At 39.6% G+C, this 27,194-nt stretch overlaps 1 protein-coding gene across 3 annotated transcripts in view; it reads left to right on the top strand.

Moving 5' to 3' along the window:
- LOC118224254 (teneurin-1-like) overlaps positions 1 to 27,194 on the top strand; it is a 362,344-nt gene that overhangs the window by 223,456 nt on the left and 111,694 nt on the right. For all 3 annotated transcript variants that reach the window (XM_035411577.1, XM_035411576.1, XM_035411578.1), the window contains one exon: positions 17,267 to 17,510. In XM_035411577.1, coding sequence (XP_035267468.1) covers positions 17,267 to 17,510 — 244 coding nt within the window. The remainder of the gene's footprint in view (positions 1 to 17,266; positions 17,511 to 27,194) is intronic.

Genomic DNA, 27,194 nt, shown 5'->3' with positions numbered 1-27,194 from the left:
CTGTTCTGATTTCAAAATGTGTTATTTCAGTTGCATTAATTATTTTTGAACCAGACTAAAGACTCCTGCTATCGTTGATTCAGCCACAATTGACTATTTGATACAAAAACAAACAAATAAAATAGCTGAAGTCATAGATACTTTTAATTGTAACATTCCACTTTGGCTGTAAAAATGACGGCATTGAATGAAATTGTCTTATTTCTTGCTAGTCATATTAATATATCTACATTAAAATATGATTATTGGAAAAGATAAATAAATAAAAACACTATTACAAAACCAAGCCCTAACGCAAATTATTGCTTTTTCAGGACATGTAGTTATATTGACTAAAGAATTACAAGAGGAGTTATCTGGTTCAGTAATGTTGTTTTTTCACTGTGCTAATGACTTTTCATTTCGGAAATGATTTTGTTGATTTGCGCATCTTCTTTTTGACTGCTTGCTCAAACATGGTGTGGTGTTTTTTTTATTTATTTATTTTTTTTTTTACAAGAATAATTACCGCAGTATTTAATCATCCTAAAAGACCCCTTATCCCTGACAGCCTGTGTCCCTGGGGGTTCGCTGGGCCCTTTTCAATTCTCCATGAATAGAGGGCAGGCAGGGCTTCTCTGTTGATGGTTGATGATAAGCATTCATTCCGGCCTGCTTTCCGAATCCCTGCTCGTTTTAATCAGCGCATCAGTAAAAGGAGGGGCGTGCGGGGAGATACATATTTATAGATGTCCGATGTCCTTGCGACATCGCTAAAGGGTTCGGCGGTCTTATTGTTAGCTTTTTTTAAAATATAATTTAGCTGTGACACATTTGGCGCGGATTAGAAACCGGCCATTATCCCCCCTCTCTCTCTCTCTCTCTCTCTCTCTCTCTCGCTCTCTCTCTCTCTCTCTCTCTCTCTCTCGCTCTCTCTCTCGCTCTCTCTCTCTCTCTCTCGCTCGGAGTCCCTGTGGCTCTGTCTGAATGCGGTGGAATTATTCCGTTTCAGACCCGTGCGGCAGAGAGGCACACGCCCTCTTCGAGACGGCTTGACATTGCAGGTCGCACTGTTCTCTTCAGGCTCCTTCGGAAGGAGAAAGAAAAAGAAAAAAAACAGTCGTCACCGGTAGCAGCACTCTGGAGAACGGGAGGGCAAAGGCGTACTTGACATTTCGCGGGAAGAGGCTGTTCCTCGGGAGCGAGGCTCCCGCGCGGTGGCGGGGATGGCGGGACTCATAAAATCACCCGTAATGAACGCGCCCCAAACGGCAGCTGAATAATGCATGCCATATCCGGAGACAAGTCCTATTAATGGGGAATGCACGCCAAAGCGTTTTATTGAAGAGCAACAGCTACAATTATAGCCCACGCCGAAACCAAATAAACCCACTCTGCTACCTTACGCTGGTGTTCCTCACCTTCTCGGTGAGTATGTCTGCAGGCCTCCTGCAGTGTCAAGGTAATGAACAATGGGACATTTAAGGGGCTCACGGGGGAGGGATAGAAATTAATTATCTAAAATTATCGAAATCTTTCACAACAGTTTTCCTGTCCAGATTGCTGTGGCTTATTGTTACGCGGACAGACGGCACGGCCGAAGCTGAAAGCTGAGTCTCGTCGGAGCACAGTTTCTGCACTCATTCCCCAGTGTGGTGCCAGGAGAGACACTGCATCCCAAATCAAAGCACAGCAGACCTGCCCTTCAGTGCAAGATTGCCCACTCTCCCAGCTAACAGCTGGCATTTTAGCATCAGCCTTCACGGGGAAGCAATAAACAGCGACTTTCAAACAGGAGCTGAAGAATAGTTTGATGAAGTAATCATGGCTTCCTGTCGCTGTCAGCTGCAAGATGGAGCCTGTCGATCTGATCCCATGTTGAATGGAACAATTGAGTATATGCTGCCACATGCTGGCTCAGCTCTGTCCTGGTACGATACAAATCCATGCATGTACTTAAAGCCCTATTTTTATGTCACTTAATTTCTGAAATTATAAAGCCCCAAGTTCTGTATATGCCTAAACTCAAATTTGTGAAAGTCTATTAATTATTATTTTTTTTTTTTTTTAAGCCACAGGCTACTGTCTCATTTTTAGAGCTGGGTAAAAAGTGCTCCCTGGGGCACTAGCACATGCACCACCTGAGAGAATTCTGCTTTTCCTGTACAGATCCTACTAATATGTTTTTTTTTATTTTTTATTATTTTGCTTTTTAAGAAATACTGTACGGTGTGACAGCCAGTATCTTGAAATACCACGAAAAGATAAAGTTTGAATAAAGTCTGAATGTGTCGAAGCTTTAGTACACTGAAGAGAAAAAGGCTTCTCACTTTTTAAAGCAAAAGCTGAAGGACTCAAGTCAACTCATAAAAAAAGGTAAATCGAGTACATGCCTCAGACGGAGCTGCTCCGGTGAAAGATTTGAGCAGGGAAAACAAGAACTTTGGAGCAAAACACATTTCTACAATCACATAAATCGAAAATGCAAGAAGACCCACTGGACGCGACAGCCGCATGCGAGGTCAGAAACAACGAGGAATCAGTCCCCTTGCAATCCCGTCCTCTCAAATGAATTGATGTTGTGCTGCTAAGGCAGAAGAAATACCACAAATGGGGACTCAATATTTGACTTCCTAGGAAGAAAAAGAAGTGAGTTCTTCGTTGGCGATATTGTGGTACGTGATCTTCTTTCTGCAACCGTGGTTACGCGGGATGTCCCGGTAGGTCCTCAAATCAAAGATGCCTTCAACTAAGATCAGAAGGGAAGACCCCGAGAGACCTGTCCCACTGGTGCTGTTAGTCGCTAGAGGTGGACTTATGCCACTTAATTCTCTGTTAGTCTCATGGCTCCTGCTCATCCATTATTTAGCAAAGTGGGTGCACAAGTATAGGAGATCAGAGGGAACTGTTTGTTTTTCAGTTTACCAGAAGAGTCTGGAATTGTCAAAAGCTGGATCTTCATTCCATTGTTAGCAAACACAACCAGCTGCAGGAGCTGCATCAATTAAATTACAGTACATCCCATGGAACCCATTTGTGGAGATTGTTAACAATGTTCATTGTTGTGGGGGAGTTTCTTTGGACGTGTCCATTTAGCCTGTTGTTACGTTGAGGGTGCTTCAAACCGGTTAGCTGTACAAGGATGGCTGGATCTTCAGGCGCTGCATCTTTGACTCCATTTTGTTTTGACAGATATGATCAGTGTGGTGGAACATACCAGGGATTGAGGTCACAAGTGAGGAGCCGATGTGTCTCCAGCTCTTGTCGAAAAGCTGACCCCCAGGGTCTCGAAAAACGTGCTCCTTGTTGACCCCGGTTGTCACCCCGTTCTGGGTGAGCGCAGCTAGCTCGCGGAGAATTTTAGCACAGAACGACTAACGCTACACTCCCAAATGCACATGCATGGGCATTATTCATCAGAATGGTCTGACCCACTTCTCCCCCCTGTTACATGAAACCTACCCTGCCGTGGCCCCCTAGCTTTGTGATGTATGTGCTGACTACACTCTATCCAAGCCTTGCTTTTCACATTACAAAGGAGGTGTCAGCTGCACACTGCTGGTTCTATCTCCCATTCAGGTCACATAGTCTGAGCAGAACCGTTTCTTTCGGTGCGAGATGCGAGGAGCATGAATATGTAAGAAAGAGATAAGCTGTTAAAGTCAATATTGCGGATCGGATCGGATCAGATGCACGCGTGCGGAGAGGAGCGAGCCTGTAAAAATGCCTTTTCGAGTCCTGGCTCGGTGAATTAATGCGGGTTAACTGGTAACAAAAGGAGCGCGGAAACCCGGTTGCATGGACAGATGGCGAGGACCGGATCGTTGCGGAGTCTGCCAATCTGTCTGTCTCTGACAGCGACGGTAAATGCACACTGAGGGTGAATGGAAGGACTTCCTTTGACCTTTGCATAGCGTTTTGTAAAAGGAGATCAATACGGTAGCTGGCCAGGCCAAGGCACTCCATCACCAATGCAGACTGAACAGAGCCATAGCTCCACTGAATTGTTTTAAACAGCTGCAGGTCGGCTGAAAAGAGTAGACTACAGTGTGTGCATATGTTGTTTTTGGGCACTTGTGTATCTCAAAATCAGCACTGAAAATTATATGAATTAAAAATGTTAATTGTATTAATTGAATTTGATTAATTGGAGTAAATAAATATTACAAAGACTTATTCACAGAGTATCGCACCTTGGGGCAAATGCCAGATTTTGTAATAATAACACATTGAATTTAGCAGGTGCTTTCATCCAGAGTAATTTGCAATTTGCAAAGTGCAACCTCAGAGTTATGTGAGGAACAAGCCCTGGCTAATAATAATAATAATAATGATAATAATAATAATAATAATAATTTGCTCATTCTTGGTCCGTGGTATCCCTGATACACTATCCAATGTATGTCTGTAACCTGAATGTGAAGATATATGGATACAATAAATGAGACACCAGAACGGTAAACCCGTTTCCTTAAAGACTCAAGAAATATCACATTATCTGTTTTACTTATGCATCAGTATTCTTTATGCACCTTCTCCTGTACGCCCCACTTTGCTTGCAGGTAAAATGACACATGCTCAAGAAAGCTTATTTTCTTTTGGGCTGCCACATGTGCTGCAGGCAAGTTTTTTGGATCTGAATTCCACAGATATGGAAATTAATGAGAAAAGTTAATCAGAACAAATTTGCATCTACCCGAATCTTTCTCTGAGTGAGAAATTATGAGTATGTGCTGACACCACATTAGCTTGATATTTAACAAATAATGTACATATTTATTTTTTGAAGGCATGTGTTAATTATCTTCAATGTGTACTTTCTGTGGCTGATTTTGTCTTTGTCATACTGTAGTTTTGGCTGATGAGTCTAAGCCAAGCCACGTTACTTTTCTAAGCCAAAAGTCACTACTGTCATTTCTGCTTCATGCATATTCAGCCCCCAAGGCTAATTGTCAACTTCCAGCCCGGCCTCATCTGGTGTATCTCAAATGGCACTGTCAGCAGGCCCTCTTGTCACCTGGACAACCAAGGTGGTGACCTCCGGAGCAGGTGGCCGTGACACGAAGCGATGGCATGTACATGCAGCTCTGATCACCTCCTCCTGGCCCCTCATGACCCTCCACATACCCACCCGCACACCCCCACGCACCACAGGGGTTTAATGATGATAGAGCCCCTCTGTCCTCTGCCTGTCCAGTAAACCAACGCAAAGGAGGCAAAAAGTAAAGTATGAATACTTTGTTACTGTATTCAACTATATTTTCAGGACTGGCACATTTATTCTGATAATATGTTTTCAGTGCTGTCGCATTTATTCTGATACGTTTAGGAAAAGGGAATTCCTTCATATTTCATGCTGAGTACTACGGTCGGGTTTGCAATGAATGTTCTCCAGCTGGGCCTCACATTGACAACGTTTCAGTCTGAAATATGGTTCCTTTATCACTGCATCTCACTGCTTCCTTTTATGGTTGCAAAAATCTACTGCGGGATTTAACTTTTTTCGCTGTGACCTGTACTCAGTAAAAAAAAAATGTCTTTGACTGACAAATACATGCAAATTACATTCTTTCATACAATTTCAGTCTGACAAGTTAATTTAGTTATTAACTGTCCCTTTGTATTAAGCATAAGCTGGTAAACTGCTACTTCAATAGAAAGACAATGAGCTGTAATAAGAGTCCGTGCTGTAAAATGGCAGCTTATAGCACCAGAAATGCATTCACTGTTAAAGTGACAGTTTTTCACTTTTTTGACATTTCAGTTTTAGGGTATGTTTTTGATTGGCCCCGACAGTTTTTGCCTGTGATAAAGGGTATTTAAAATATTTACAGAGGTTTCTGATGACCTGCACTTCATGGTTTAAGTTAAAAAAGAAAGAAAAAATCATTCAATGCAATTACTTAAATTATTTGGCCATCATATTTAATGGTCATATGTATGTGGCTTGGAAAACTGTGAGGTTAGCATATTTGGCTTCTATAAACAATGTACATATGTTATGATTGCCTGAAATGTTCTGGTTTTTCACAAAGTAGATATTGTCCAATAAGGACAATTAATGTTTGCAGGCTAAGAGGCAGATAAATTTAGAGGCAGAATTTGAATCAGAAAGAAAGATTAATTAGAACACACACACACACACACACACACACAAGCACAAATAAACCACATCAACATTGTACGCTAATATTTGAATCTTATTAACATCATGAAAATGCTCGAGAGAGAGAGATGATATATTAGATGCTTAAGTGAAAGCGAAATTAGCTTCAATCAGAATTTTTTGTGTTTACGTGAGGTCAGAGAAGATAAGTGACTGTTTTATGGAGTGAGTCTCTGGTCATTGTAGTTATTTCTGAGGGAAACTCGAAAATGTACAGTATACGTGCAAAATATTGCCCGTCAAAGCATAACCTGGCAGATGGCATGCTTGGCATGAAAATACCATAGCCATAAGTACATTCATTCATTTTTCAGTATATTTTATTAGTTAAGTAATGCCTTTCAGTACAGAAAATAATTGGTATTACTGTACCATTCCCTGCTCTCTATATTTAAACATTGGCAATATATATATATATCCCTGCTTTTTATACTGCTCGCTCAACTTAAATGCTGAATTAAATCCAAGAATGAATATTGCATCTCTTCAATAACCTCTTCCATTATAGCAAATAATTTATTAATCAGTAATGAGATTCAAAAACATGATAGTGCTGCTTTAGGGAGAGAAAAAAAAATAATCAAAAATTCTAACTCCAATACTCTGACCTCCTTTGCAAGGTTAATCATGTATTTTGTATTAGTAATGGTAAAGAAATAAACTTTTCAGCTTGTTAATGCACCCCAATTATAAAGTGAATGTATGAACAAATTTTCCTCTGGGAAATTATTGAATATGTATTTCAGTATACACTTGTGGCGTTATACAGTGTTAGAATGCTGACTGTTTTCTGTAAGGATATAACTCCCTAGGGCTGCAGAACTCTGTATTCCTAAATCTCTCAATATACTGCACACTGAGTGCAGATTTACTCACGTGGGTGTAAATAACCAAACACAAACAGAGACATGGCTCCTTGTTTGGTATTAGGGCTTCATTAAATCTTGTTGCTGTGCACTTTCAAATACCTTAAGGCTTTGTGCTCAGCAGAGGATGGAAATACGCAAAAAGGCTTAAAATAATAGCAACTTGTAAAGGCTTGTCCCTTTAAACAGTGTTGACATTTGCTGCATTTAAAGGAGTACTGCGGCCTGGGTGTTTGTTTGCTTATATGTAGTTCACAGCATAAAGTTCGAAGAGTAAGTGTTCCATTCTCCAGTGTCATCAACCTATATAAAAGCCTTTATAAAGGTCTTCACCAGTGGTGCATAAAGACTGAAGAGAGAACGTGCCGTTCTACAGTGCCACCAACCTCTATTAAAGCCTTATAAAGGTCTTAACCACTGGCGCAAGAATCGTTTTTAAAAGTGGGCCGTCCAAAATGTGATAACTGGAAAAATGAGACACGGAGTATAACCTGTACAAAGTTCATTCTTTAATGACCGATAATCCATTTATACAGCTGTATATTTCAGTACATAACAAGTACCTTGCTCAGGCGTACAGTGGCCAGCGCTCTACCTGGGCATCAAACCTGCAACCTTGGAGTTAAAAACTACTTGCTCTAACCATTAAGTATCGTTGCCACCACATATATTATTCATGTTATTCATGCAAATGTTGGATTTAATAATATATTATAATTAATACATTAAATATTGCTTGAAAAAAGCAGTATCATAATGTTACCTAGCCATATCCCAAGATAAAATTACTCAAAATAAAATACAAAATTTTGTATGCATTAAAAAATGTGAGACGAGATCAACTTTTTCAGTTTTTTACATCAGTAATAACACTATTGGCCTTTGGGGTGTTTCTTCTGGCTGAAGCACTTCAGTGCCTTATTATTATTATTATTATTGGATAAAGCAGACACAATTCTGGAGAAACCAGTATGCAGGTTGGGGGTCCTCATCATGTCTGCTGAGCTGTGCTGGGTTTACCCAGTGTTCCACTACTCTGTGCGATTCAGGCTGACGGGGTAAATCATGGGGCGGGGTAAAGGTGTCCGTACGGCCGGGTTATTTCAGGTTGGCTTGTTCACTCAATCCCGGGCCATTATTCTTTGAGTTTATTTAGGTCCCCTTGCTCTCGATACGGAGTTGTGCTTATATAATGAATTAATCGCCTGCTCCACAAATCTCCCCAGGCTCGAAAGCAACAACAAGGGCCATTAATCAGCCCGAGAAATGCAAAGAAGCAGGGAACTGTAAACAAAAGCCAGGCCCCAGTATGGATCGGATGTGGAGCAGGCTTCTGCATGTTCCATTATTGAAATTATCAGCTCTCACAGGCCCAACTTTTTATTTACCTGTAAATTCCAGTATAGCTGTACAATTTTTAAACACTGAGGAGTGTCTGGTAAAATAATCTAACAATATGGGACAAACCCTGGTGATGGAAGTCACGATTACCTTTCCTGTCTTAATCAAATCAAATCAAATCAAAATTGACTTGTATAGTGCATTTCACAAACAATTGTCACAATACGCTTCACAGACAACCGTGGTCTAAACCCCCACAGGCAACAGTGGCAAGGAAAAACTCCCTAATCATGTGTCACCTTTACCTGAAAGTGTTCATTGAGAGCCACTGTCAATATTAGTTATTTAGTAAAGTAGTAACCTTACCCTCTGTGTATAAATGGGACATATAGTTGTGGAAAGCAGGGGAAGTCCATCCTCTATACCCACTGTCTGATACATCAAAGGGCTGCAGTGAATGGCAACTGGCTGTCTGCTCTCTGATCTGTAAAGGCGAAATCTGCTCTGAAACCCTGGCCAAGCTATACTGGAATACATGAAACAGGAGGGCCAGGGCACTCTGTTCTATATTATTCTCCAGGCTCTGGTTGAAGCTAATGTTTCCCATTACTGCCGTAAGTCGCCCGTTTTTGAAATGTCTCCCTTTAGAGCCTTTAATAATGTCTTAATGGGTAAATCTCCCAGGGAACCCTGCTGTTTCCATCAATACCGCCTGGATGATGTCCGGTTTGGAGAAGGCACCCAGTTGGACAGGTTACATCATGCCGTAATTAGCCATTTCTAGCTTGGGGGAGATGCATGGAAGGGAAAATTATCATGCATTAGCAAGGAGAGCAAAGTCATTCCCCTTAGCTTCTGCCGTTGCGCCAGTCAGATGCGAAGGGAACACAACTATGCCCACTGCAAAGCCATTGTGACTCATACCTCCATTCATTCAAAGGGAATCTGTAATAGGGCCCCCTGGTTAACAGGGGGGATTGACGACAAAAGATGCATGCTTATGAGTTTGTGTAATACATGGCCTTTGCTATTTTGCTCCCGGTCACATTTTCATTCCCGGTCACATTGTCATTTCCTTCGGTAGAATACTGCCATTTCCTTTGCTGCATTGGAAGAATTGTTCAGAGAGGTTTTTTTTAAAGCAAAAAAATAGCAGTGGCCATAGTCATAGGTTAGTATATAATCACTCAGCCTGGATCTAAATTCACCAGTTCATTTTCTGAAGCTAACTTAAAATTCAGAATTAAAAATGTTCTGAGCCAGTTCATTTCAGCTGTTCATTTCCATATTAAAAGCTTTTTGTTTTGAAGCAACTGCGGTAAATATGCAGTAAATTGTAATGTGTATGGAAAATCGATTCGATCAGCCTTACTTACTCAAATCTAGTACTGTCAGCATACAGATACAATGCTAGCATTAATTGTGTGAACATATTTCTGATTTCAGGTAAACACATACTTGAAACATCAAATACATCTCTAAACTTAAACCCTCATGTATATCTTACTTGCCCTTCCATTAAATATTTGTCTATTCAGACGCTGTGGGGATTGACAAGTTACAAATTACAGTCTTGGAAAATGTGCTCTCTTGTTCTCACGTTAGTAGGTCATTACAAAAGTCCATTATGCAAACAAAGAAAGCAATAATCTGCCATTTAAAATATTTCTAGAGACTGTTAACAGATAGCTTTGTGGTGAGGCTGTATTTTGAAGGGATTTTGTGACCTTGGGGTATGTGTGGTTGGGACAGTCACTTTTGAAAGAATGACAAGCCTGAGATCTACACAAAATTAATAATTTCTTCGAGCTGTGACATTGCACGTTCCCATAGGACAACAGTGGAAAAAAAACAGCACCAGACCGGACTATTCTAACAAACATACAGCAATCTTTCAACATATCCAATATAGCTGAGAAGAAATGCTATGATTTGGAGAATGGCTTGGGAACAGGGTCTGAGGAAGCCTACGCTGTAGATACAGTTTGAAGAGGTGGGTGCTCAGTCTGCTTCAGTGTTATCTGGTTGCCTGGTTACTGAAGTGGGAAGAATAGTAGCGAGGCCAGCACACATAAACCTGATACGCTACAGCCAGCCAAGAGGCTGCCAAGCAGAGCAACAGCTAAGCAGAGGAATGGCACTTTGGCGTGAGCGAGCATTGGTCAGCATGCCACGGGGAACCCCTGGCGGTGATTGCGTTTCATACCCGTTTTACCGTCTCTTCGGCAGAGATCCGCGGTAATCCCGGTCTGGGAGCGGGAGACCCTGTGGCTTGTTACAGGGTTCCCAGTGGGCCCACACACACACACACCACAGGCCCCTCTCAGTCTGGACTCGAACTCAGCCATCTCTCAGGTGCGTCTCATTTTGATGAAGTCTCATCTTAGTGAAATTCGAGGAAGGGCCTCTATAAGATCATCTCCTGTCAAGTGTGAAGAAATCACATCTCTTTTTTTTACACCTTGGGTAAAAAAGAGACTCCAGAGACTGTGGGTATGGGTTATTATAGGGTACTTATGAGAGAAGATTTCCTCAGAATGGACAATTATATCATCTATCAAACTGGAGCAGTAAGGATGCCTTTATATAAAACTTTTTTTTTTTTTTTTTTTTTTTTTTTTTTTTTTTACATTTTTCCCCCGGACACTCCCATTTATTTCCCTAAAATTGTGTAGCTGGCAAAATCTGAGGGCTACTGTGTAGGGAATCTCAGCAGTGTGTGTGCTGGCAGCCCATTTGAGAGATGAGGGGCGAGGAAAAGAGCATGGGAACATGCAGATGGTGCATTTACTCTCTTTAATAATGCATGGGTCGGATCTATGTGACCTACAGTATTTACATTCCTCAAGGTCAGAACATGTGTTGGGATACAGGAGCCTGTTTGAGGATAACCAGAAATCCCCAAACTCACACCCTTTGAGCAGCATACACGTATTGTAGCAAAAACACCGGGAGATGGAATTGAGAGAAGTGGGAGAAGCTGTGGGATATTGAGAGTTTATCTACAGGCAGCACCTGAATGATTACCGAAACAGATTATTGAAACAGAGACGTATTCTTCAACGTACTGTACTTAAAAATATAGATAGTAGTGGCAGTTAATCATTCCTGGATGATGGCAATGTAATAATGATGGAATGATCAAACAGTGACAGTGCAAAAGAAGTCTCTGTCTGTACAAGGTATTCCTAACCAGTGTCATTCTAATTTTTCGACAACATCTATTACTATTACATTTTAGCCTCACAGACATATACTGGGACAGCTGATTAATGAAACATGTTTTTTACGTGTCCTACAAGAACCCGCACCCCCCAGTTGGCCCCGAACTGAAATGCCTTTACCACTTTTCAGATTCACCCGTTGTCCTTGTAATCAGTAATTTAATGGAATATAGCTGAATATATTATTTTAAATGTCTCTTAATTATGCGCTTTTCCTGTAATTCAATTACATATAGATGCAATACTGAAATCACTGCAAGTCAATTACTATCTACAATTCACTGTTATGCATCCGTATGTCAGTTATAAATCAATTAGAAAGCTAGTTTTACTGTATATAAAAAATAGAATAGGGAAATCTGGATTTTTCAGGTTATGTATAGTATACATCAAGGAATATTTTCATCAAACTGCAAACAACTGGAATTAAAGGGGAATTCTGCCTTCCTGATTAAAATGAGCTTTCAGCCATCTCTCTCCCAATAGTGAGTGCAGAGCTATAAGAACTACTGAGCATGCTCCAGGTACCTGCTTTGCTATGGGCTACGAAGGGACGGGTACGGGTCTATGGGTGAGCGTCAGACAATGTCAGTCACAGGTTGCCATTTGTACTGAGTACAAACGGCTGGACATTACTAGCTGGCCTGGTGAAAAGCGATTGCATTCCCTTTGTTGGCTAAAAAACTGGCTTCGGAACTTAATGACTCAAAGAAGATTAACACACCTGGCTGTCGTACATGTGCATGGTGATATTCTGGACAGACTGGACATTAAACCCCTCATTAGAATTATAAGCCACATTCCAGAGTGCAAATACAATGATTAAAATGAAAAGGGAAGACTGTATGGACTGGCTATACTAGCAAGAGTGTCAGAGCTTGGGAGCTGAACTTTCTGACAATTTTGCTCAACACATGGTCAGATGCCCTTCAAATGAGTGTGTAGATAAAGTTTTTTTCAAGCGTACTTTGGATTTGTGTGAGGAAAGCTGAGAAATCTTCTGAATATAAGATGACATAGTAGAACTGAATTTGTGTGTCGTTTGGATGTCTAGGTAACGTTACCTCTGCTCTGCTCTTATCTGTCTGGCAGCACTGTGAACGCGCAGCAGGAGGCAGGGCAGACTGCTGTCCTGATTGGTTGTTTGGATCAGACACTGGGAAATTTGGAGTGGCTGATTTTAGAGCCTGGGGCAATCAGAGAGACCAGATTTTTTTCTTTGATCTATTAAATTTATTGATAACTGTCAGGTTGTGAAGGAAATTTTACCAAATATTAACAAGTGTTTGTTCAACAAACATATGTACTGCCCCTTTAAGATTGTAACCTTTGAATCTTTGTTCTGTCAGTTCGTTGGTTTGTTTCATTGTCCACAGAAAATCTGAAATCAAAATGGATGTGTGAAGTGTGCTCATTACATTTGAAAAGGAAGCTCAACTGATATTTCAAAATGCCCACCCTGTCAATGCATTCTAGAACCACTCTGCCACAAAGGTTTTACAGTTGCTCTGTAAGAGAATGAGCATCTATAATCAAGACTAGCCAGTATAAACCATGATTATCTATGTACGTAGCTATGAATTGCTACAAATATCAAGTTATCTTGGGGAAAATATTACTCATAAAAAGAGTAAACTACGATATATCAGAATCATAGTGATTTTCTCCACAGGATTTATGCTGTATCACTGTCATTTTATTCAGTGAAAGTACAACGTGTGATCACACTGTTTGAGAGAGATGTACTGGCCAATGTGATCACATTTCATGGTGCCTATATGACAACTTTACAACTATAGTTTGGTGGCTTAACACGTGGTTTCCTCCTATGTGCATTTTAAAGCCATTTTTTTAATCCACTATTTAGCTTAGTGTCATATGTGTATGTAATGGTGTTTTTTAAATACCGTTTTAAATTTCTTAAAAATGAATTTCAGTTGTAGCCATGGTATAAGATATGTAAAATACTCTTTTCCAGTGCTTTCAATCTCGGGCCAAACACCACCCTGCTCTGTCATATGATATTTTATATGCATGGTATGTTGAGGTTTATATCTTATACTGTATATACCTGCTTAATATATAATATATAAGGACACTTAATGAAGCCTCATGCTTAAGGAAGCAACTTAATACACCTGACTAATCACATGTGAAGCCATTTGTCATAAACATTATAATGCCCAGAAATGGACTGTGTATAAAAGTGCTGCTATTTCTACATGGTGAAATCATAGTGTATTGAAAAACTCGTAAATAAAAGCAGAGAATGTGCCCTTTAATCACATGAGAATTGTTTGAATTGTTGATTGATTGATTGATTGATTGATTAAGTCTAACATTGTGGAGTGCAGAGCCAAATCAAGAAACCATATGTCTTTGTCCCAAACATTATGGAGCTCACTGCACATAATCAGGTAACCGCATTGTTTTTGAGACAGTAATCACCATACCATTATCCAGTATCCCGAATATGTATCTGCTCTTCTCCGGTAATAACTTGGGCCGGCTCGGTAGTCTCCTGGGTAACAGAGGCTAACCCGTCGCTTCCGTCATACCTCCGACAGAGAGCAAAGGCCGCGGGCTGCGGGAAGAGATATCGCCAAACTCCCCGCAATAAGCGAAGAAAAATCGGCCGGTGGCACAGAAAGGAATAGTTGGAATTTTAATCACGTTGCGACAGGTGAAGACATTTATCAAAGTCTTGTTTATCTGTTGGATATTGGTTTCTTTCATTATGGTAAATTTCATGATGAATTTCCAAAAAAAAAAAAAAAAAGAAACTTTTGTGCTTTTTATTTATTTAAGAGAACATGAAATATAATTGTTTTCTGGCCTGGCTGATTTAAGGATATTGTATTTTGGAACTGCAAAATGGAGAAAGTATATAAAATTATGATTAAGTATGATCAGAATTTGGTTGATTGGTTCTACATTTGATTCCAGACAGACATGCATATTTTATTTATAGTGAAATATTCTTTATTTTATCAGATGTCCCCATGGAGATTTTTTTTTTTCTTAATCATTTCCATTAATTAAATTATTTACATATTTACTTTTGTTAAAGAAATCATTCTCATTCTAAGGAGAGTCAGTTCAGAACATTATACTAAAGGTCCTCACAATGTAAAAGTATATGAAGTAAAATATACAATACAAATCATACATTTTTAATTTCAGTAATCAACCCATGCGAGCCAATTCAATGAGTCATGAATAATTATTATTAGTAACCCTAAAAAAATAATTACACTTGTAAATTGCCTGTTCAAACCCTAAGTGTGATACTAAATAGCCTGCACAATTTAGAAAACGATACGAACATACTGGTCTATAACTCCAGAAGACAAGTCAGCAAGAATTATTCATTTGAATTAGCGAGACGCACTTTAAGAGTTTGAACAGGACAGGGAATGTAAATAAAGACGAAAGAAGAGGTGAAACTGTGCCCTCACGATCTGCAGGAGCATTCTCTGTGGCACTGAGCCACAACACGTGTCCTGACAATCCCATGTAACCAGGAGTCATGCTTAAGTTTTGGAGCTGAAGTGAAGCAGATTTGCAACATAAATCCCTTTCTTGACTCATCTTGTCATAGCGTAGCTTCTTATAAACTGCAGATTAGTCTGAATTGCAAAACTCAAACATAGCTTACTATGCCTAAGTTGTTAGTAGCTGCTGAAGACTTGCTCTTGCTGCTGCTCTTTTGTACCTGCTAAACTGTGAAGTCATTCTAAAATATATTATCCATTTGAAGTGGCAAAATGGTCTTCATGGGCTTTAAGGATTTAGTGTCCCCAGCACAGCTGAGTAGAACTGAAGAGCACGCACAGTTCCACCCACTGGAGTTGGCTTATGTTCCAGTGAGCATATCATCCTGTATGTGACTGTGTGTACTGTTGACCTTCTCCCTGGTGATGTGCAAGGTTATCTTGGCTGAACGGACAAACAATGATGCCCCAGATGGTAACAGAAATGTTCTTAGTGAAAAATATTTTGTTGTGGTTTATAAGAGCTGTGTTATAGATTGGTCAGTGGGAGGATGTGATATGTAGAGCATTCTAAAGAGTTAAATTGGTTACAAAGCAGTGCTTTTTAATGTCCGTAAATTGAAGGAAATCATAATTAAGTTTGCCCCGCCTCCCGGTTCTCCATTTTGATGAAGCAAAAAAAAAAAAAAAAAAAACAGTTCATCCTTTTTGTAAAAAACAGGGTGCTTGTGCCTTTATTTGTTCCTTATCAGTAAATGGGCTTATCAGATTCATCAGGTAGATCACTCCCCAATGCTCAGCTGTGGGACTAGCATAAGTATCTCAAAATCTTGATCTTGCCTGTCAAGGTCAAGAAGACAGAACGATTCATTGCTTTGCTATTTTTTTCTGAGGGAATGTAATCTCTTGGACAGGATCCATGATTATTAATTATCCCCAAACAGCACAGGCTAACCAAGCATTGTGCTCCATGCAGGAATCTTTGTTATTTAAAATTGAATGGCCAGTGCTGATACAGATGAGAGCTCTTTAAATTCATTGATGTGCTGTACACTCTGTCTGTGTCAAAATAACATAAACATAAAATCACTAAAATCTTTAAGTTTCTTTTGTTCTCCAAAGCATGTATTTGATGACATAAGAATCTTTATTAGTCCTTGCACACCAAGAAAATAAACCACTTGGTTAGCAGACCATTATACGGGTGAATAGTGCTATAAAAGAACATGACACAAAACATAACCTGAATAAATGATCATTTGAAATTAGCATTAACTCCAAAGTAGCATTTGGATATGCTGATGTGATTTTGTGATCCGTTTGTATTATTTCACAGAGACTTGGTAACTGAAATGATCTTCTAGTGTTTTGTTTTTCTTTATAGTCCTCTCAGTGGATAGTTCTGTCAAAAAGTCAAAATACCTTCAATCCCTTTCTCTCTTTGCAAACAGATGTTGGGGTATATCACTTCCAACACAATAGTGACGGAAGAGTGAAGCTTCACAAGCCCTAGAATGGGAGCCATGCGCTATCAAATGTTAGCTCAATCAAAAGTCTTTGTTCCTCACAGAAACACAATTATTATTGCTTCAAAGCAGTGTCATTGACAGCACATCATAACTCCATCAAAATGGAAGGCAGTGATGTTTCCCTCTGCCTTCAGTATTGCATTGGTGGTACCTCTATGCCTTACAAGAGAAAAATACAGAAACATGTCAATGACATTGCTCCTGCTCTCTGGAATTTCACAGTGTGGTAACTTTGACATCTGAAATTGGTCCCCAAGTGATACACTAAAAGAATACCAATATAACTGTTGCATGCCTTTTTAAAGGAAAGAAAGCTTTTTTTTAAAGTGCCAAAAAATAAATAAATAATAATTCAGTCGAGCTGTAAACATTCACATCAGGTCTGTGCCCCCAGCTGTTTTGGAACATTAAGTGCACTCCTAAAGATATAAATACTGAAACTCAGAACATATTAGCCAGGATGGCTTAGACAGAAATAAATTTTAATGAAGAGATGTTTCCATTTACAGGTTGAATAATGATGCATGTGTGTGGTAAAGCGGGATGCTGTTATTGGGAAAATTGATTTAAATATAAATACAAAATGTTTGGTCAATTTTGTCCATAACCATTAATGAAGTGGGGCAGAAATGACTAACCATGTATGTCTGTCTTTCTATGTTTACAGAGCTGCCCAGTCCCCACGCCCATTTCACCTTCAGGCCCCTCCCCCCGCCCCCGCCCCCTCCTCATGCCTGCACCTGTGCCCGCCCTGCCCCCCATGCTCCTCATGCCCCGGAAGCCCTGCAGCGGAACACCCTGCCCGCACGCAGCCAGAGTAGCCAGGTCGCGGATACGGGCGGGGCACCGACCGACTGCGCACAGCTCCACAACAGCTGGGTCCTCAACAGCAACATCCCACTGGAAACCAGGTGAGTGCGCGGATCACACCGCATGTCGCTGTTATTACTGCTAGTGCTGGAGTCCATCGCTTGGGGTCACCTGACCTCACTGTCATTTTTAGCCCGTCCGCTGGCTGTAGGGGGAGAAAAAATGTTGAGTCGATTTTGAAGCTTTTATCTCACTCGCACAGTGTGGAGTGAGGAGCTTTCTTTGACTGAATGTGCAATGAGTGGTGTGCATCTGGGGCCTTTTCAAGCTTGTCTGTAGGAATTACTCTTCACAGAAACATGAAGTGGTAAATAAATGCCTTGCATTCATAACCAATACTTAGCAACAGCTGAATTCTTCCTTACCGTGGCTTTGGATAAGACTGGCATGCAGCTAGCCCACCATGAAGAAATGTTTCATTAAGATACTGTATGAATCTCAATCAATCACATTTTATATGTAGCGCATTGTACAGGAGCATAGGTATGAGTGTGTGAGTGAATAGTGTCCTGCAATGGATTGGCGACCTGACCAGGATATATTCCTCTCTCTTGCCCAGTGCGGGAATGCTGGGATAGGCTCCATCTCCCCTGCAACTCCCAGGAATAAGGTTAGATTAGGGGGGCAGACAGCAGGCTCAGGAGTAGCTTGGGAAAAGGGGCGGTTGTCCTATTGATAGGAGTGGGAAACAAAGAATATGCAGTTAGGGAAGAGCTATTGGTAGGAAAGAAAGATACAGAGGAGAATGGACAAAATAACCCCCACCCCCAAAATTTACCTATGGCAGCATCACTAATAGGACAGAGACAGAGAACCGACACAGGCACAGGAAAGGCAAGAAGCCTACACACCCCCAAGTGTTTGTCTGTGAAATTGGGGTGACAGCTGTTGAGAGTTCACTGTAAGTAAAGTTTGTCACCCCATATTAAACTGCACACCTCTCCATCTCTGTGTCTAGATTTTAACTGCTTAAAAGGTTCTCTGTAAGGGGCTTATATATTGACACCGTGTCTGATTCCCTTACATATTTTGGAAGGTTATTCCATATTAGGGGGGCTCTATAAGAAAAGGCTGTACCAAGTTCTTTTAAATTATTGTCACTACTTGATAACCTGCATCTTGAGCACAAAGCATCTTTGTAGGCGGGTAATGTAGAATCATATTTGACAAATAGACTGGTGTTAGTCCATGTATTTCTTTGAAAGTTTAAAGCAGAACCAGCTATATAATTAATTACTAGCTAGTGCAGCAATGCTAATGGACATATTGTTGTAAATATAGATATAGGAAACTGTATATAGCTTATAGACTGCAGTTAACCGGGCATTGCAGTAATCTATCCTGGACATGACAATAGCATACATCAGTTTCTCTGAATCCTGTAATGATAATAAGGGCCTGATTTGAGCCATATTCCACAAATGAAAGAAAGCCACTCTGATATTCTTATTATGGGCATCAAAAATGAGATCAGTGGTAAGGCCAAGGTCCAAGTCCCATTTGGCACAACTAAATACTCATCAAGGTTCAAAGAAAGAAATTATTTTAGTTTTTCTTTTTTTTAAACTGAAATTTCTGTTTTATCCGAGTTGACGAGCAGAAAATGTCTATATCAGCAATACATGTATCTAACGGAGAGAGCTGAAATGGTTCACCTGGCTTCATTGAGATGTATAACTGTGTGCCATCCACATAGCAGTGAAACCCCACACTATATTTCTGGATGATATTACTAAGTGACAGCATATTCAGTATGAAGAAAAGTGAGCCTAGCACTGTCCCCTGTGGAACACCATATTTTGTCTTTGACAGATCAGAAAATCCTTCATTTAGCTGAACAAACTGGGTCCTACCTCTTAAGTATGATTTAAACCAGGGGAGTGCCTTTCCACAAAGTCCAATACAGCTCTGGAGTTTGTCCAATAGAATTTCATGATCAACAGTGTCAAAAGCTGCACTTTGGCCAAGAAGTGCTAGTATGGATACGGAGTTGCAGTCTGATGACACTATTAGACCATTTACAACCTTGACAAGTGCACTTTCAGTACTATAGTTTGATCTAAATCCTGACTGGAAAGTTTAACGGATATGGTGTGAACTATGATAGGATAAGTTGCTTTACAATGGCTTTCCGTAGTATTTTTATAGGAAATTTTTCAGATCATCTGTATCAAGTTTCCTGTAGGTTTCTTACATTGCTGGCTTAATAACAGCCACATTCAAAGACTTTGACACATCCTGTTATCTGTCTATCCTGAATCTATTCATAACGGTGTAGTATGCCATTGTCTTATTCATTTATTTTTTTTGTTTGATTTGTCAAGAAAAAATAGGGATCATTGAATGTGAATATCTTTCTGAGCAGTGCAGTGATAAAAGTCAAGAGTAACTGTATTATGTATGTTTGTCCATTTTCATATGTTTTTCAAAAAAAACAATTTTATTTGACTTTCATAATTCACAACATGGCGAAATGACACTTTGACCTGTATGTCATGTTCCCAGTCTCACTATAATCCCTAGCGCCTGTACCTATTTGCCTAGCATCAGGAGCGACATAAATCTTCTATAAAGAATTCAAAAAGGAAAGAGTGACCTTTATCCCTTTCACTTGAGAACTTAAATCATATTATCCCTTTTGCACGTAAAGAAAGTGTTTCAACTTGTGATTTAATCATACTGTAGTTTAATGACTTCTCTGCTGGTACCTCATAGAAGGAAAGGTGGACGTGACTAAAATGAGGTTGGGGGAGTTGATTAGGAGGAAGGTTGAGATGAATATTCAGTCTGTAGGGACAGTTGCCAGGGGCAGGTGTGTAGGGTTTTTCTGGTGAAATGAAACTGACTTCCATTCATTGGCATGACCTCTGGGGATCATTAAATAGACTGCTTCAAGCATTTTTTTTTTTTTTTTGCTTTAAGCATCTTGCACACTGTCATGAGTTCTGGGGTCACTGGCATTGATGGTAAAATATTGCATAGGGAACATGAAAAATGATACTTTCTCTTAATTAATAACTGAATGGTAGAAAAAGGTCATACAGTGATATATTGAATAACCCCTCACTGTTCTTCCCTACCATATCAGGGAACAGGACTGCATATGAATTGATTAAATGGATATCACAGATTGATTTGAATTGAGCTCCAAAAATATTCTGTCCTTATTCATTAATATGAGCAGTCATTCATTCTTTGTATGTCGATCTTCATATCTCAGGATGTGGCCAAAGAAAGGTTTTAATGTTTGATGTTATGCACCATATATTATTCAAATTCTTCATATTGCACATTTATGTAAATAATCAGGTGTGTGTTCATATAGAAAATGTAAATTCTACCACCTGGCTATGACTGATCTTTAGCTGGCGGACTTTGACTTACTGTAGGTGGTTTGTCTTAAGCGTAGTCCAATACCCTTGATTATGCTGCACATCTAAAAATGATACATGTGATACCAAATGTATTTATTGTACATTTGGAATATCATTATATGAAAATTATTAACCTTCTCAGACCCTGTGACCTCATGCGAGGACATAAAATTTTTGGCTTCCCTGAGCTCTATACAATATTTCTCTTAACTTACAAAAAGTAAACAGCTTATCACAAGATAGCAGACCACATTTGTTCAAATCAATGGTGACAGTTGGTCATCGGTTCTTTGCTTTCCTGAAAAGGTTTTTTAATTTTTGTTTTAGAATGTATTTTTTAAATAATTTTTATGTTGTAAATTATTTTCCAAATCATGGGACATGGGGTAAAAATACAAAATCAAATGTAACCCATTCTCAGTAATAGGTCACACAACTAATGGCTCCTTATCACTTAATTAATTTACTCATTTTCATCTACTGAGAAGGAATAACCTGTCTCTTTTATGTTGTTAAGAAGGTGCATCACAGTGGTATTTGAATAGCTGAGGAAATTCTAATTGAAATGTTCCATCCTTCACTGCTGTCCTGAGTTCACATGGTAAAAATAAGTAGAGGACAGGATAGATATTTTAATGATCTCACCTCAGCACCTCAGAAGTGAAATGACACTCATTTTTGCCTACATATCTCAGGGGAAATATGCTTTCTCATATGAGATGTGATGCCGAACTGTAGCATGATGCTGGCAGCTATTGTCTTGAAAGATCAGGGGACATGACAAATTATGAAGCACGGGGGTGGGGCAGGGGGGGGGGGGGATTATGATAACCTCTGGCACAAGCAAAATGGGGGAAAAAAATGATAATGAACTTAGCCTCGGTTTGTTATTTATTTCCAAAGACAATAATCAAGTGTCCCCTTCCATTTTATGGATAATTGGGGGGAGTGGTGAGAGAGGAGATGGCGAAATTGTCTGCCCACACTGCTAAGTACATCACATTCACTAATTTGCACTCAACACTGTTAAAGAAATCTCTTCTGTCCTCTACCACTGAAGGAAGCAGGTGACTCATTCAGCATGCATCTACAGACCGTTAGAGCCCAGATATTGTGAGCCAGTTTTTGCAGTCTTGGAAATGAAAATAAAAAGTATTTAGTGTGAAATATAAATTCAAAATATCCCAAGCGAAAAAATCAGTATACTTAAATGTATTAAAATATTTAATACATTTTAATTAAAACAAAATAAAAATATTATGTAAATATACAATATGCAATACTGTGATGGACTGGTGACCAGTCCAGGGTGTATTCTTGCCTTCAGCCCAATGCATGCTGGGATAGGCCCCAACAACTATGCTAGAAGTACAAATTTACTTACAATTTATTTTTTTACTTGGGGGTGTACTAAGCAGTATGTATGTGATGCAAGTATTTGTGTAATTCAGTTGATCTCTGTCAAAACTGTCTAAAGGAGCTAAGAAACATTTATGAGGCAATTACATGAGTTGTTTAATGGGACATTTAGCTTTTGGGGTTGTAGCTTTATTTCTAGCTGTAGCATGAGAAACAGTACCTCAGTACGTTGCCAAGCTAAGTGAAGTTTCATAAACCTAATAATACATGCATAGTATAGGCAATTATTGTGGAGAGAAATTGGAATATTGGGCAATGAAGGCAAAAATATATTCAAGCAATTCAGAATCAAATCATGTCGTTCATATTTTGTTATGCAAGATGTTCAGTCAGTGCTTTAAAGACTCTGTGCAGTCAAAATCATCATTTTTTGAAGCTATAAATGAAATAAAATATTTTTATTGGATGGGCATGTCAGACCTGCAGCTCTCATTTCAGAAATACCGTACTTCACATCAAAAATAAATTTTCATTTTCAATTTTTAATTCTGAAAAAGTAAACATATCCTTAACCTGTTACTTAAATTACACATTAAATGTAAGAATTGTACTGAGTCTTTAGAGTGATGTGTTTACAGCCATATGCATCAACAACTTTTCCACGTCCACCAGCTGTCTTCATATTTCCACCTTCCATGAAATTGCATTCCTGAGAGTAACAGAGGAGCTCTCAGTTTTTTAAGTTTCATTTTGCAAAGAAGTTCTGCACAATTACTTTTTGTTAAATGTTGAGCTGATGGCCGACCTCTGCATTTTAATTCTGACCTTGTAACATCCTGACACAGTTTTGATGCCGTATCCGCTCGGTGATCACTGCCTTGTCCTGATGCAACCTTGCCAGAAAAACAGCCTCCTAAAAGCCTAGAGCTCCTAATTCCCAGCACAGTGGCATCTCGGGGTGTTAAATATTCAAATTAAACAGAATTAAATATTAAAACCGAATCCCAGGGATGCATCTGTCAATGAGTCTCGCGATTGCCCCTGCTAGCAATTCCCCGAGGCCTCTGCTGGCATGAATATGTGCATCACAAACTCAAAGCATTGTTTTTGTAGAAGTTTTGCCAAAGCAATTACGTCCCAGGCGAAAAAACGTTATCTATTAAGCCGTTTACAATATGTTTAGTTTATTTTGAATTAAGCTAACACAAAATGGCTATGGCGGGAATACATGTTAATGCATACCTCTTCAAAAAATGCTAGACAGTACGAGAAGTGTCACCGGGTATCTGGCGTTAACATTAATTTACACCAGGCTTTTACGGAAACACAAAGACCCTCTGACTTAAGTGGTATTAAGTTTAAAACAAGAGTGAAGAAAAGTCACTTCCCATGGTGAACCACAAAAGGCAGTTGTGTGTAACTTAAACGTCGCGGGTGATATATGAATCAGATGACATTTTTTGCACAGTAAGAATGGAAGTGTCAACGGCAATATGGATATCAGAGGGAGAGGCCAAGAAATGTCTGTCAGATTTTTTTTTTTTTTTTTTTTTTGCAGACAGACACGCTTGATCATAACATACATATTCCAGATATGGTATATACATTGCCTTGTGCACCCATCTCCTAGATTGCACTGGCATTTCTGTTCAAGCCTCAACCTATGGGGAGAAAGGCACAGGTGCACTTCGAGAAATACACACTGTCACCTTCTCCGAGCAGTTGCGTGTGCAGGTCAGTGTTACAAAACGTAAGCACACCGTTGCATGACACATTACATTACATTACATTATAGGCATTTAGCAGACGCTCTTATCCAGAGCGACTTACACAACTTTTTTACAAAGCATTTTTACATTGCATCCATTTATACAGCTGGATATATGCTGAAGCAATGCAGGTTAAGTACCTTGCTCAAGGGTACAACGGCAGTGTCCTTACCCGGGAATCGAACCTGCGACCTTTCGGTTACAAGTCTAGTTCCTTACCCACTGTGCTACACTCCGTCCTGAAGACACCTGAAGTGCATTAAATATTCTTTGGCCTTAATAAATGTTTCTTCCAGTTGACACAACGTTTAATTGTGGTTCAGCAGCTCTGTCAGTGTTTCAAAGCTACATATGTTAAATGATGTGTCAGTTGCTGTTAACCCGTCAACCTCCTGATACTTCCTAGGCCAAAATGACAGTTTTGCCTACTGAACTTGTCATCGGTTTGTAATGTATCCTAAGCTGCATTCTGGAAGATTGATGCAGTCTGTGCAAGTATATGAACTGAGCACAAAGGAGACATTGTGACCTACTAATGCTTAGCGTTTCTCGGGTGTTAAAACAAGCAGATGTACCGAGGCCAAAATTATGGAGAGCAACTTACAATTCATTAGACCTCGTAGACGAGCATTATTCAGGCAACTAAAGATGCTTGAGGTCCCACACCCAGATTCCAGGCTGCATCATTCACACCACTGGATACACAGTATCTGTGCATCACTTGCTTCCCTAAGATGAGGAAATCCATCACCTCATTTATCTGTGAACTGAACCGTGAGATCAGCTTTCAAAGGCCTCTTTCAGCTGCAAGTGTGTTGAGACTTTGATTCTCAGTTATAAATCTTATACTAATGAATCGTATCAATGAGCCCCTGATTGATGGCAGAATGCAACACAACCACCAGAAACACCAAGCAAATTGATTAATTATAATGCCTTAATGCAATTCAGCACTCTTGCCACAGTCCCCCACACCCACCTTTGTTTTCAATTGTAATTACATTTTGATGTGTGGAGCAAGGCTCTGGTGGCTAAAACTGAGAGCACTGAGAGGTGTTGTTATTATTGTTACTACTTTGGCATTCAGTGTCTGTTTATCCTATATATAGCATCACCAGAGGAGACTCTCAGCACCTGATGATGTCTGTGGGTTACAGACTTCCAGCAGTCATTGCATGCAAAGGATATACAACAAAGTGCTAAACATGACTGCTTTCATTTACATAACATTAATACGTCCAATACGTGATGATGCCCTGAAATGGGGGGGGGGGGGGATAGCTATGTGAAAATGCGCTACATTTCTACTTGGTAAAACCAAAATGTGTAACAATATCCTTTGAAAAAAAGTTTTATTGCAGATTTAAAATCTAAAATTGTGGAGTATGGGCCAAATCAAGAAAAAATCCCAAAATGCCCTCCATAAAGTCCCAAACATTATGGAGGGCATATTACTGTGTATGCAGACTGTGTGTGTGTGTGTGTGTGTGTGTGTGTGTGTGTGTGGTATTGCAAACTAACTCTTTAGAAAAGTGTTGGCCACTAAATAGATTCGCTAATTCATAATTCAATAACTTTGTTTTGTTTGATTTGTGATGGGATTTTTGATGTGCACAGGGAACAAATGAAGAAAGAGAAATTATCTGCAGTATTTTCTGCATCATGAGGGAGAGGAGGACTATCCTTGTAGCTTAAGAGGCTCTAAAAGGGTCCTACAGAGTTTCCTTAGTTTGACTTGAAATCAGTCAATAAATCAATCCAGTTTTATTTCATATGAAATTCTGCACAATGGAAATGGACCTTCGCAGAGTGCATTTCATAGAAATGACTTATTCTGGATATAATTTCGATGCACCCTGATGCTTTGGCAAAGAAATAGCCTAGGGGGATAGCAGCAGGAGAAATGAAATATGATCAAACTGTGATCTAAGAAGATAGAGATGTCCTAATGGAGTACCTTATATTTTATATATAGTACGGCATTATGCGATTTTCTCTCGAGAGAAAAAAGCACAAGAAAAATATGTGTGTGCGAGGAAAATAGGAAGGAGTACATTTTCCCTTATCCTGTTGGTTATGACCAAATTTTAGAGTTATGTAATTTGTATATTTGTATATGGTGGAATTACAGCATTGAACAAACTACAGTAAACAGCCACCGATGCAGCTGTTATCAGCTCCTGACAGCAGAAGCGGGGAACACCAGGCTCAGGACCTGGAGCAGAGGAGCGTCTGTGTGGATCAGTGGCTGTCAGGTGTAGATTCAGAGCCCGGGGAGGTTTTGAAGTTCGATGTTGGGTCTCCACCGGGCTCTGCCCTGGCAGTACCTGTGGAAGAAGAACTGAAATAGAAGAAAAGGTAGCCTGTTGTCCTTCACGTGGCAATGGTTGATATTAGGGGTGTGGTACAGTACCGCACTGTATCTTTACAGCTGAAGAGAGAAAGGAAGGAACACACCCAAAATTAAAAGCCAACACCAAATTTAAATGCAAATAAGTTCTAAATAAATTCTGTTCTCGACAACACTATTCTCCCCGGCAAGAATTTATATTTATTCGAATTGTGAAATCACAATTCACAAATCACAATCAATTGTGTGACTTTTTAGCCATGGCCTCCAAACTCCGTTGAAAGCAATGGTTGAAATACTGGTTATTTCTCTGTTCCAATAAATACGAACTTTTGTTGGAGAGAAGAGTGTGGTACTGTACCTTTACAGTATCGTATTTTCACCCCATACTAAGCAGACACAAAGGCATCACCAGCTAAAACATAGAAGCAAGGTCATGGATGAAATGCAGTATATTAGGATTTTTGTAATGATAAAAATAGTTGAACATATGGACTTGAAATCTCGATATAACATTATGATAGTCTGTGATACACTGGGAGCAAGGTAAGGCAATTGAACATTTCTGTTAGACAAGTCAATATATGGACTCATAAATATGCTGAGGGTATGGCCTAGCTCTGACTCGATGCAATTACATATTTCTGTCACATCAGCACATTGATTGTATTTAAACCCACAAGCATATTCTTTTTTTTAATTTCCTTATATTGCAGAGGACCGTGCATTGATTGGATTTTATTGACTATTTTTTTTGCTCTTAATAAGAATAATTCAGTGGTGTCAGCAGTAGCTTGGTGCCTAGGTGTGTATCAGATTTCATGGTATAATGTGATGAATGTTTGTCTGTGAGCTCAATTAGACAGCCACGTC

The sequence above is a fragment of the Anguilla anguilla genome, chromosome 3, assembly GCF_013347855.1.
Source record: "Anguilla anguilla isolate fAngAng1 chromosome 3, fAngAng1.pri, whole genome shotgun sequence".
Classification (NCBI taxonomy): domain Eukaryota; kingdom Metazoa; phylum Chordata; class Actinopteri; order Anguilliformes; family Anguillidae; genus Anguilla; species Anguilla anguilla.
Note: the sequence above shows the minus strand (reverse complement) of the source record. Positions and strands in the feature narration are given on the sequence as shown.